At 44.0% G+C, this 11,797-nt stretch overlaps 1 protein-coding gene across 1 annotated transcript in view; it reads right to left on the bottom strand.

Moving 5' to 3' along the window:
* Positions 1-4,610: 4,610 nt before the first annotated feature.
* The window catches only part of OCA2 (OCA2 melanosomal transmembrane protein), a 168,540-nt gene continuing 161,353 nt past the window's right edge, over positions 4,611-11,797 (bottom strand). The window contains exon 23 of the mRNA XM_084253372.1: positions 4,611-4,760. Coding sequence (XP_084109498.1) covers positions 4,676-4,760 — 85 coding nt within the window. The 3' untranslated portion in view covers positions 4,611-4,675. The remainder of the gene's footprint in view (positions 4,761-11,797) is intronic.

Below are 11,797 nucleotides of genomic sequence, written 5' to 3'. Positions count from 1 at the left end.
CAGTGGTCTGGGGCCCATGAGTTGCTGAGTTTGGCAACTAAAGTCCTGCTGTCCACAGAAACATTAATTCCAAAGGACACCTGCACCCCTATGTTTATAGCAGCACTATTTACAATAGCTAAGCTATGGAAACAACACAAATGCCCAAAAATAGATGACTGGATCAAGAAGATGTGGTACATATACACCATGGAATATTACTCAGCAATCAAAAAGATAAACACATGCAGTTTGCAGCAACATGGATGGCGCTGGAAGAGATCATGCTCAGCGAAATAAGTCAGAAAGAAAAAGAAAAATACCAGATGGTCTTACTCATAGCAGGAATTTAGAAAACCTAAATAAGGGACCAGGAAAAAGACTAATTAATATAAAGTAAAAATCAAAATCAACAAGCAACTATAAACCGGAGACACACTATGGGGGGTGGGTGGGGAGGGGTGGAGAGAGGAAGGACTAGGGTCAAAATAAGGGTGGGAATTGTATGGGGAATATAACCAAAATGAAAATGCATACATTGTGCAAAAATGAAAAATGATGTAAGAATTACATAAAACAAAATATTTAAAAAAAAAAAAAAGTCCTGCTGTCCATCTGGTGAAGGCCGGGAGTCCCATCACCACACAGCCAGATCTCAATCCAAAACCTTTGTTCTTCAGCTGCAGATTATATCCTGGCAGTGCCTGATAAGTGAATTCCATTGACTATAGCAGAGAAAGAGGCTGAATTCTTTTGCTTTCAATGTGTCTCTTTGCCCCACCAGCAACCCCAGCTCATTCGAGACCCCCAGTTTCTCTCTCTCCAGCCAGCCCACTGTGTACACAGCCTTTCACTTTCCACGGGCCACGTCTCTGCTTTGATCTTTCACCAGCTGCTTCCCTTTCCACAGATGCTTCCATAAAATCCATTTCCTCTCATGAACGTTTTCACTGATCCCTGCATGGCAGGATCCACAAAACAGTGCAAGAAAGATTAAAAGTCAGGGAAACGCTAGTCCCCTGCAGCCACTTAAGCCCTTCCATGTAGCAATATCTGTGTGTGTTTGTGTTTCATTTTTTTTTTCTTCAGTTCCTCTTAAGATGAAAGAAAAGCCAGTGCAACAGGACAGAAAAATAAAAGCAATGATGAAGATGTGGGTTATCTAGTCCTCTCTCCATCTCAGCCTGCACATCTGAGACAGTTTGTACCACAGAGAAAGGGACCATCAGGGAGGGAGAAGGTAGTCTTTTTTTTTTTTTTTGAAGATTTATTTATTTATGCATACAAGAACTGGGTACGGACCAGAGGTAAGGGGTGGGGGGTGGTGAGAGCATTCACCAAGACAGAGTGGGGAACAGAACAGGCAGATCGACGGAAATACACTGCTGAGGGGAGCAGTGGGCGAGACAGGAGAGGTCTGCTGTGCCATGTGGGTAGCTCCCTGGCCAGGGTTCAAACTCGTGCTGCAGTGGCTGTGGATAGTTTCATAGTGCTGCATCTTAACCCCTTGCACCACCAGAGAGGCACCAAAGGTAGTCTTTAAATAAGTGTTAATGAACCCAATCAGAATTACAGGCTGTGGCAAAATACCTGTGCTGTCCTGTCTGCACTCCAGGCCAGGAGCAGAGTGGAGACAGGAGGGATTGCACCTGAGGGCTAGAGGGAGGAGAGCCAGTTTATGTTCCTTTGCTCTGGGATGACTTCCTGAGGGTTGCCAGTAGTAGTTGGGAGAAGGAGAGATTGGGTGGGCGTTTCTCCCTGCAGGTATGGTGGGCTTGTAGCAGCCACAGGCCACCGACACCAGTCTGTGTCTTACCCAGGGCACCCCCCGCCACCTGCAAATGCTGTCTCCTTGTCACTGAGCCTTTTATAGTTTCTTGGTTTTGTGCCTATGCTCCGCAAGACCCCTCTCACAGGCTGACTGCAGAGTAGGAAGAGCAGACTGGCCCTCTGTGACATGGCTGTTAGGAGACTGGGCACAAGCAGGGGTGGAAGGCACTTAAATTGCAGGAGGTGGAGGCTCAGACACCTGTGGTGGCCATGGCCGTGCCTGGTGTGGGGAGCTCATTTGGGGGAAAGTCCCATCAAAGGCCACTCACAGTTACTAATGCAAGCTCAGGGAGCACGGGGGCCATTGCAGCAGATGGCAATTGACTTCTCATCTTGATTTTGGCGGTGGACTGTGAGGTCTCACAGTGCTGGGACCCCAGGGTCAATACATGAGGTGTCCAAACACTTACGAGGCTAACTGGGTGGTCAAACCACCATTTGCTCCTTCCGTGTGGTCTTTTCCCATCCTTGTGGTGCGGGACTCAATGAACATTGGCTCATTCACCCACAAATCCCGGAGACAATATGAGGAGATATGCACACGACCTTCTGATGATAGGAAAGCTGATGTACTTCCGACATCTGTATTGCAGAGAGGAACTTCCCATCTGCCGAGGAGCGAACGTGGCGAGGGAGCTGAGCACCTTCCATCTGTCCCTCCAGATGCACTCTGCGTCCTGCTCACCTTGCTCCGTGTCCATGGGAGCTGACTAATGTGGACAGCGACGAGGACACTTCCTCTCACCCCCTGGCTTCAGCCAATAGGAAGGACAATGGACATGACGAAGAAGAAAGAGCACGGGATCGAGATGAAGGTGGCTCACACCTGCTACAGCCCTCGGTTGGGGTCGCTTCCCACACAGGCCCCAGTGACTATTGTCTTCCCTCACCCTCTGACAAGTCCTCGGATTGCACCACCCTGGTCCCATTTCCTCCAAATCACCCAATTTGAGCAGCTGTGTCTTTCCAGCCAGGACTGTGACGCTCCCGCTAGGGAAACATAATGAGCCAGCCTGGCAGCCTCCAGCACCGTTTGATGCCTGTGATCTTTGTTTTAAAGTAAAACCAGCCATCCAGGTTGATGTTCAGGTGCCTAGAGACAGAGAGCCTGAAAAGGCAGAGCAGTGTCACTTCGTTGATCAAGTTGGGAATTTAAGAGCAGAAATAGAAAACAGGGCAGAACAGGCGTGGGAAAGCAGCAAAAGGCAAGGGGACGGAGAATGCACGGCGGCAGTGGAGGCTGCGGCGGAGAGGCCTGCAGTGTTGGGAGGAAGAATTCGAGGGGCAGTTACTCAGGCCCAAGTTTGGGGCAAAATGAGGCCTGAATATCAAATCTGCAGGATGCTGAGCAGTTTGGAAGGGAGAGGAAGGCAGCTGACAGGAGCCAAAGGCTTTTAAGAATGAGGTGGAGAGAGGAGGCATCCAGGAGGAGAGCAGAGGACAGGTGTGAGACACGGACAGGTGTGAGACATGGACACAAGGAAGCCACCCCCAGGCATGTAAACATGTGGAGAGGAGAGAAAACTAACTATTTCAGTGGAAGGAACTAGGGGCATCTTGGATTCGGTAAGTCAAACCAACAAGGACACAGAGTTGAAGCAGCTAGAAAGGAGCATTGAGTTAGGTGCACAAGAGGTTTCTGGGATGTTCCCCAAGATCAGAGTTTGAAATAAAAATGGGGCTCATGTCCCCCTTTGCTATCAAAAAATTCAAAGCTGGTCTCTGAATCCAAAGGAAATGTTCTCATAAACTCTCTCTTGACCTTTCAAGAAGGAAGTGGGCGCCATTATACAAACAGATTCTAAACTGTAGGAAGGGCATGCCTAGGCCAGGGTGCCAGGGACAGAAATGGGGTGCAAAGGTCTGCTGCTTTCCTGTTTTAGTGTCCTGGGGAATCTTCTACCTTTTAAAAGCAGACACTTTATGCAACTATCACTTATGAGTAGAATCCCCAGTAAACATCTTCACCTCAAGGTTTCACAAACAGTAAATGAAAAACTAAAGAAAGCCTGAGTTTGGGGGCTCAGATGGGTAGTAAAGAAGCAGAGAAGATGAGACTCAGCAGAACGGTCACCCCCTCCTGCCCCAGCTCTCCAGCCTCACATACCCCGCACTACACGGCGGCTGATCGCCACGACTCCAGACCCGCCAGTGTGCAGAAGCTGACTGTGGTGACGGTTTTGTCAGAAATGACACATGCCACCTTCAAACGAAACATTATTCTTCCAGCTGTGAAATATGTCAAATATTATGCCAGATTTCTGTGAGTCAGATCTCCAGATTTTTAATTGATGACAGAGGACAGCATAGAGAATAAAAACAACAGAGGACAGCATAGAGAATAAAATTCCATTTTACATAATGAAAGAAACTAGGAAACTTAAATTCAAAACCTTTTTGTCAAGGGAGAGTTTAATTTTTTTTTTAAACATAAAATGTTTCCTTACAAACTGTAGACCTTTTCCCAGGAAGAGTATATATTCAGAGGGTAACAATTTGAATGCTGATTAATTTAACATGAAAAATGATTCCATAAAGAAAAACTCTACGTATATAACCTCAGGAGATATGACAGTTAAACAGCACAAGCCATTTGGGGTGGACTATTGCATTTGTATCTTTTCCTACAGAACACAGCGAGACGAGTTTTGAAATATGTATGTCCTGCTGCAGGGGGATCTTGGTAAATTTTTCTTGCATTTCCCATGATTTGCCAGCATTCACCTGCATACGGGTGTAAGTGTCAAAGGTCCACTCCAGAGCTCTAGTAAGCACCTTTTCTTCTACCAAGAGTGGTCCTGGGCAGTGATCTCCTGGTGTTGGTGATGAATCAAGTTACCCTTGGTCTTTCAACAATGCACATCTATCAGTTCCATCCCATCACGACATGAGTGACAAGCAGATAGCAGGTGCCAACCATGCAGGACACGATCATCACTGGGAAGCCCAACCTGAAACACAAAGAGAAATGGGTTGTGGGGACTGGAGACTGGCCAGTGTGGAGACATCCAGACTCACTGTTGTATTTTGCAATGTTATGTTACTTCAATAAAAATTTTTAAATGTCCTTTGGGAATAAAAGGGAAGTCAGTGCATTCTCAGATGAAGAAAAGCTAAAAAATCTGGGGCCCCCCTTGGCGGCGCAGGGGTTAAAGACAGTGCTATCAAGCTACTGCCAGCCACTGCAACAAGAGTTCGATCCCCAGCTGGCCAGGGAGTAACCCACATGGCGCAGCAGACCTCTCCTGCCTCGCCTGCTGATCCCTTCAGTGGCGTATTTCAGTCTGCCTGTTCTGTTCCCCACTCTGTCTCTGGTGAATCCTCTCATCTCCCGCATATCTGGCCTGTACCCCAGCTCTTGTATGCAAAAATATATAAATCTTAAAAAAAAACAGAGACAATCAACAAAAAATAATAAATAAAATTGCAGATATAAGTCCTAACATAAAGAAAAGAGAGACAGAGACAAGACACAGAACGAGACATTAAATGCCAGTTCTAGTATTTTCTATTTAACCTTCATTATTTGCTAGTTGAGTTACACTATGCTAACAAAGAATAATACAAAGATATTTTCATATAACATAAAAATTCCTAAAAGATCCCTTAACCCATAAAGATGCACACATAAATGGAAAATGCACTTTCACAAAGAGAATTCATTTAGGCCAATCTGGCCCACCGCCTGTTTTTGTAAATAAAGTTTTATTGGAATGCAACCACTCACACTCATTTACTTATCATCTACAGTTACTCTAGAGCTACCAAAGCACAGCAGAATTGAATAGTTGAGACCTCGTGATCTGCAAGACCTAAAAGATTTAATATCTGACTTTTTATAGAAAACATTTGCCATTCCCAACATCCAGTCTTGGGAAGGTGAGGGAGCTGCCTACCAGTTTCCTATCAGCTCCACCCAAATTGCAAGCAAGTCCTGGACCACCTTGCCAATAAGAAATACAACAGAAGCCACTGTGTACTTTCCAGTTTGCTAGCACTACAAATTAACAAAACTAAAAGGAACAGGTGAGAAGAATGGTAATAATACATTCTGTTCAACCTTATATACCCAAAATCTTATTTTAACATATAATCAACATAGAAATGTGCATTCTTTTCTATATTAAATGTGCAAAGCCCATGGTGGATTTCTTTTTTTTTTTAAGATTTATTTATTTATGCATACAAGAACCGGGTACAGGCCAGATATGCAGGAGGGTGAGAGGATTCACCAGAGATAGAGCGGGGAACAGACCAGGCCGACTGACTGAAATACACTGCTGAGGGGAGCAGCTGGTGAGACATGAGAGGTCTGCTGCGCCATGTGGGTATCTCGTTGGCCGGCCCGGATGGAACCCATACTTCAGAGGCTGCAGATAGCTTCACAGCACTGCGCTCAACTGCCTACACCACCAGGGGAGGCCCTGGATTTTCTATTACCAGAACATCCCTATGGGGCTTGCCACATCTCAAGGTCCAAGAGCCACAGCGGCTGGGGGCTGTTATACTATCTGCTCTAGGAGACCTCCAATTGGCAGCTGAAAGCATTTGAAAAGGCAGGATTAGTGCAATGAGCTGATGTGGAAGATGCCTCTCAGAGCGTTCAGAGGGGAAACCCTGGATGGAGTCTTTGTAGAGAGAGCCTGTTGAGACGGGCCAGCAGGTGCCACCATCATCCAAAAGCATCTCCCCGGGCGAGGAAGCTCATCAGAGGGACCTTTTCCTAAGACATTTTGGAAGTTGTGAATGAATGCATATGAACATATGCGCGCTCGTGCACACATACACACACACACAGAGCATCCTTTAATGTTCAGGTTAATTTAGGGCAAGTGACAAAGCTCTTTCTGATGCATAGACCAAGGCTGGCGTGCTGCTTCTTGGGGCAAGTCCTCACTGCTTTTTCCTGTGGGTGTGCAGCAAGCTTGGTGGGTGTTGCAAAGTTTCACTCACTGCCCAGCCAGCCATCTGCTGGAAGGAGATTTATGTGAAGTGAGGCCAGCAATGATGTCCTGTCCCTGCCAGCAGGACTGCGACTACACAACATTTATGTGCCATGTTTACTGGGAGCTGGTCCACTTCCCCGAAGATCCACTTGTACTGCTCCCCAAGCCTCTCAGAAAAGCAATACCCCCACCAAAAGGCTTAGGAGAAGCAGATCTGCTCAACATCCAGCTTCGCCTTATGCTTTCATCTCCCTCTGGGATTATTTTCACTCCATTCTGGTTCCAAACATCACGTTCTGTTACACAAGACAAAAATCACTTGAATATCAAAGCACACATCAAGATGCAAGATGTCAGATGGATGCGCAGACAACATTAGAAGCATTCACTTTAAGGTTAAAAACCAGCCTGTGGGGGCGCACAGCACTCCCAGAAACCAGCTCCCCAAGTGCTGGGAAGTGAGGTCCCCCTGACCCTGCCACACATACTTCCAGCGGGAGGCACTGATAGACACCTGCTTCTCAAAAAGACACTTTTGCTAATGAAGTCTACTGAAACCATTCTTCTTGTTTGTGTTTTCTTTCCACAAGGTACTCTACCTCACCATGACTATGGCTGCTAATGAAAAGGCCATTTCACTGCTACCTGTCCAGGAAAATAATACAGGTTTCCAGGTAGAACAACTTCTGCTTCTCAGCCCCAGGAGGTGCACACACTTGCCCCACTTGCCACAGACCATGCACCCCTGAGAGCTTCCTTCCCCCACCCACCCTAATATATACAAATTTAATCTCTATTTTTGCTACTATATTCTCTTTTTAAGTATATAATTAATTTAATTTTTATCTAATCTCTTTCTTGGTGGATGCAAAAGCTTTATCTGTAATATCAATGTTTACCTCTCCCCAACCCAAAAAAAAATCACCTCTTGGTTTATCAATTCTATCATTTTTACTCTTTTAGTTCAGTAAGTTTGGGTCTGTGTTCATGTAATATTATTATTTGTTCGTGTAATATTTTCACCCAATTTAAAAACAATTAAAATAAGTAGGGTTTTACCCCCAAATTTGGCAACAAGGGCTGCCTTGAAATTGGCAGTGTTGCTCTCTTCTTTGGAGCTGAGTAAGCTGTTGGTAAACCCCGAGGGCAGCAGTGAGGCAGAAAAAAGACAGAGTAAAGTGAGTTTGCTACATATAAGCAGCAACCTCCCTGGGCTTAATCTCCCTGTCAGATAATCCTTCCTGCAAAGAAATTAAAAATAAAGTGCATAAAGCACCAATTAAAAGTTCTACTACTTTGTAAATGCTTTTGAAATGGGATGCATTATCATTTTTTTTGTTACCACTAACACCACCAACAAATTCTATTAATACTATAACTACTACTACTTCTACTCTTTATTACTGCTTCAATTTGTTTTTTCTAAAGTGAATCATTTTTTCCTCTTATTTTTAATTTGCAAATAATTATTGTGGCCAGAGCCCATGGTTTGAAAATACAGTTATTAAAACATTGAGATTACCTTCATGGTTTCCCATATGATGAATTTTTGCAACTGTTTTGTGGACTCTTGAAAAAAATCAAATTCTCCATAGAAAATGAAGAGGACTATATAGCTAATGATTCGGCTCTCAGAAATGAATGGTGTGATGTAAAAGTCTTCCATTACCAATAAAGTTTATGTTAATTTCTCCTTTCATTCCTGATTGGTTTTCTTTATATATTTGATGTTATATTTTCAGCAATTAAAAATAATTATATTGTCTCCATCTCCCTGAATTTTTTAACATGACTTTTCTATATAACATGTATATGTGTTTGTTTCTCTTTATTATCTTTTCAATTAACTAGATTTATTTTTAATTTTTAACCTATCTGTATTACTCTGAACTCTGCCTTTAAAGTAGAATCCAGTTAGAAATTGATTTATAATCCTATTGTTGATTCTTCACTTTATATAGCTACATTTGGCTTCCTTATGTAATCTTGATTTCTGCTTTGCATTTTTAGATGTTTCCTTTGTTTTCTCCTATTTACTAATAGTTTTAGCTATGTAAGTTCTGTTGTTTTTATCAATCCAGTGATTTAAAAACTTAATTCTATGACAGTTACTTTGAGGTGCTTAAGACAGTAATATAAACCTATTTACCTCAATAAAAATAACACAATTACAAATACATAAAGCCTATGTACTTAAAAGTACAATACAAATATTTAAAAATCTATGTACTTCAATTACGAAAGATAAATAAATGAATCCATAGCTTCTCCTATGCAAGACAAAGAAAACAGGGACTCCCAATTTTTCCATAATCCATAATCCATCAACACATTTTGTGGTCTTCATTAATTCAATACAAGATTGGAGATTTGGGTTACGTTTGTGAAATTCCTATTATTTGCAATATGTAGCTTCTGTTTAGATACATTCTGGCTATCGAATTTAGTTTGATTGAATAGCTTGTTTACAACATTAAGAATCTTATTTCGATAAGTATGTTTTTAATTGAGCTTAGTGTTTGTGATAAACCATTTTCTCACCACAAAGCACATAGCTTAAGTGCTTAATTCTAGAAAATATATTGAAAGTAATCACTGTCAGGAAATGATAGCGGTGGTGTTTTTTTCTGAATCCTTACTCACTCGATATGTTGAGGAGGAGGAAGACAACCTGTCAGTTATAATAAGAGCAGATGTCATCTGTGAGTGGTAACCAGCAAGCAGGCAGGTCTACATGTATCAGCTCAGTTAATCCTCATGAGCTCCTATGAGATTAATAGTATCATTCTCCCATCTTTAAAGATAACATAGCTAAGACCAGAAAGGTTATCCAGGTCACATAGCTGGTTAGGAACAAAGGCATGGAAGGTTCTGAAACGTTAGTAGATGGGTGGAACTTGATTGCACTTGAAATTAGGAATCTAGGATCATAACCACATCCTATCAAAACTTTGTCATTTCTACTTGTATGTATAAGGTTCTGGGATTCTAGTGGAAATGTTATCTTTCTTTAACTTTGTTATTAAAAATACTGGCAGGCTGTGTCATAACATGAAGATCATTCAGTTAATTCTATCTGGGACATAGTGAGCATATTTGGATGCATATTCCAAAACCAGTTCTTGTGATGCTGTATTTTTTTTTAACACGCAAGTCTATGTTCTTCAGTAATATTTGTTTCATTGCTGCTGTTTATTTCCTTTTTTATCATCTTTTTCCTGAGCAAAGCTCACCCAGAGCGTGTTTCCAAATCGACAAGCTTGTAGACTCTCACTGGACCACTGAAATTTGCTCAAGACTGCTGGCGTGGGTCCATCTCCAGATAACAGGCATGTCTCCTTGCACGCCCGGCCTGCGCCCCAGCCAGTGCCCAGGTGCACATAGGATGAGACTTCACTGTGCTGCCCCCTGCTGCAAGGAGGGTCCGCACTCTATCACAAATCCTAAGGTTGGTATTTGAGGTGCAACCACTGAGCCAGAGTAGACATGACAACTCTGGCCTCCAGGTCTGAAGCTCATTCACAGCAAGCAGTTTCAGAGTTTTCTTTTCAGTTTTTTTTTTTTTTTTTTTTAAGATTTATTTATTTCTATAAGAACCTGGGTACAGGCCAGATGCGTGGGAGGGTGAGAGGACCCACCAAAGACAGAGCAGGGAACAGAACAGGCCGACCGATGAAGCACACTGCTGAGGGGAGCAGCAGGCGAGACAGGAGAGGTCTGCCGCACCATGTGAGTTTCTCCCCGGCCGGCCAGGATCGAACCCGTGCTGCAGAGGCTGCGGACAGCTTCGCAGCGCTGCACTCAACCGCCTGTGCCACCAGGGAGGCCCGTTTTCTTATCCAGTTTTCACTTCTCTGGTCTTTGAACAAACAGCTCTCCTGGCCAGAGACTCAGGCACCGAAGTGCATATGGGCCAGTTATGTTTCTCAGTTACTCGAGAGTATTAGAGCACTCCACAGAAACAGAACCAGTAGGAAAAAGTGTGTGTGTGTGTGTGTGTGTATGTTGTGTGTATACACATGCACATGGTCACAAGGTGGTCCCTCTGAGGGTGCCACCCCCTGAAGACCCCTTCTCCCCACTATACAAGCCTTTTCACTCTTCCAAGAAAGCCTCATTCTCTGTGCCCCTATGTGTGGTGCCCTGTCTCTCTTCCACATGCCTGATGGACCAACACTGCTGCTGGCACCACCTGGGCACAGCAGGTCCTGTGCAGACACAGCCCCCTTCAAGGAGTCACCTCAATGCTGACTGTACTAAGTCCTGTGCTCAGGGGACACTCCAGGGCAACAGGGAATGATAGCAGTGGGCAGGGCACTGTAGTTAAGGGGTGCATGGTGAACGACAATATCAAATCAGCCCAAGCCCCCCCATTAGGACACCTTGCACCTCAGAGCACCTCCTTCCTTTCTTCTCCTTCTTCCTAGGGCCGCCTTCTCCCTGCACATGCATTGCTTTAGGAATGTATACTGCCAGAGAATGCCCCTTAACACCTTGGAAACACTTTGCACATCATGAATGCACAGAAAAGCTGGAGCAACTGCAGCCACGTGCCATGGGGGTTCCCTAAGGACGGGGAGAGCGGGTGACAAAGGGGATTCCTCTTGCTTCTTCTCTGTCATCCGCCTCTAGTATTTTTTGTGCATTGCTTGTGTGACTACAAACAAGCAGTTACAATTAGTTACTTAAAAAGCTGTAAGTTAAGAAGAAAAAGAGAAAAACAAAAATTTGGAGTTTACAGTCTCATTATCTAACAGAAATGCCATGGATTTCCATCAGCACTTATTTTCTGCACATTTTACTTCAGTGAAGCAAAGTGAACAATATTTTTTTACATGGAAGCATACTGGAACATAATCAGGCTGGAACTCCTGGCCATGTTGCTTTGGTGAGCTGATAAACCATGAACTGGCCTGGGGTCCTCAGCCTGGAAGCACCTGGGGGTAGATCACTGCACCACCATAACCCACCAACAGGGAGAGCCCTGGGGACAACACTCCTTCAGGTGCCTGACCACCTCACTCCCCTCTTCTAAATTTGCT

The sequence above is a fragment of the Talpa europaea genome (genome assembly GCF_964194135.1).
Source record: "Talpa europaea genome assembly, chromosome: 14".
NCBI lineage: Eukaryota > Metazoa > Chordata > Mammalia > Eulipotyphla > Talpidae > Talpa > Talpa europaea.
Note: the sequence above shows the minus strand (reverse complement) of the source record. Positions and strands in the feature narration are given on the sequence as shown.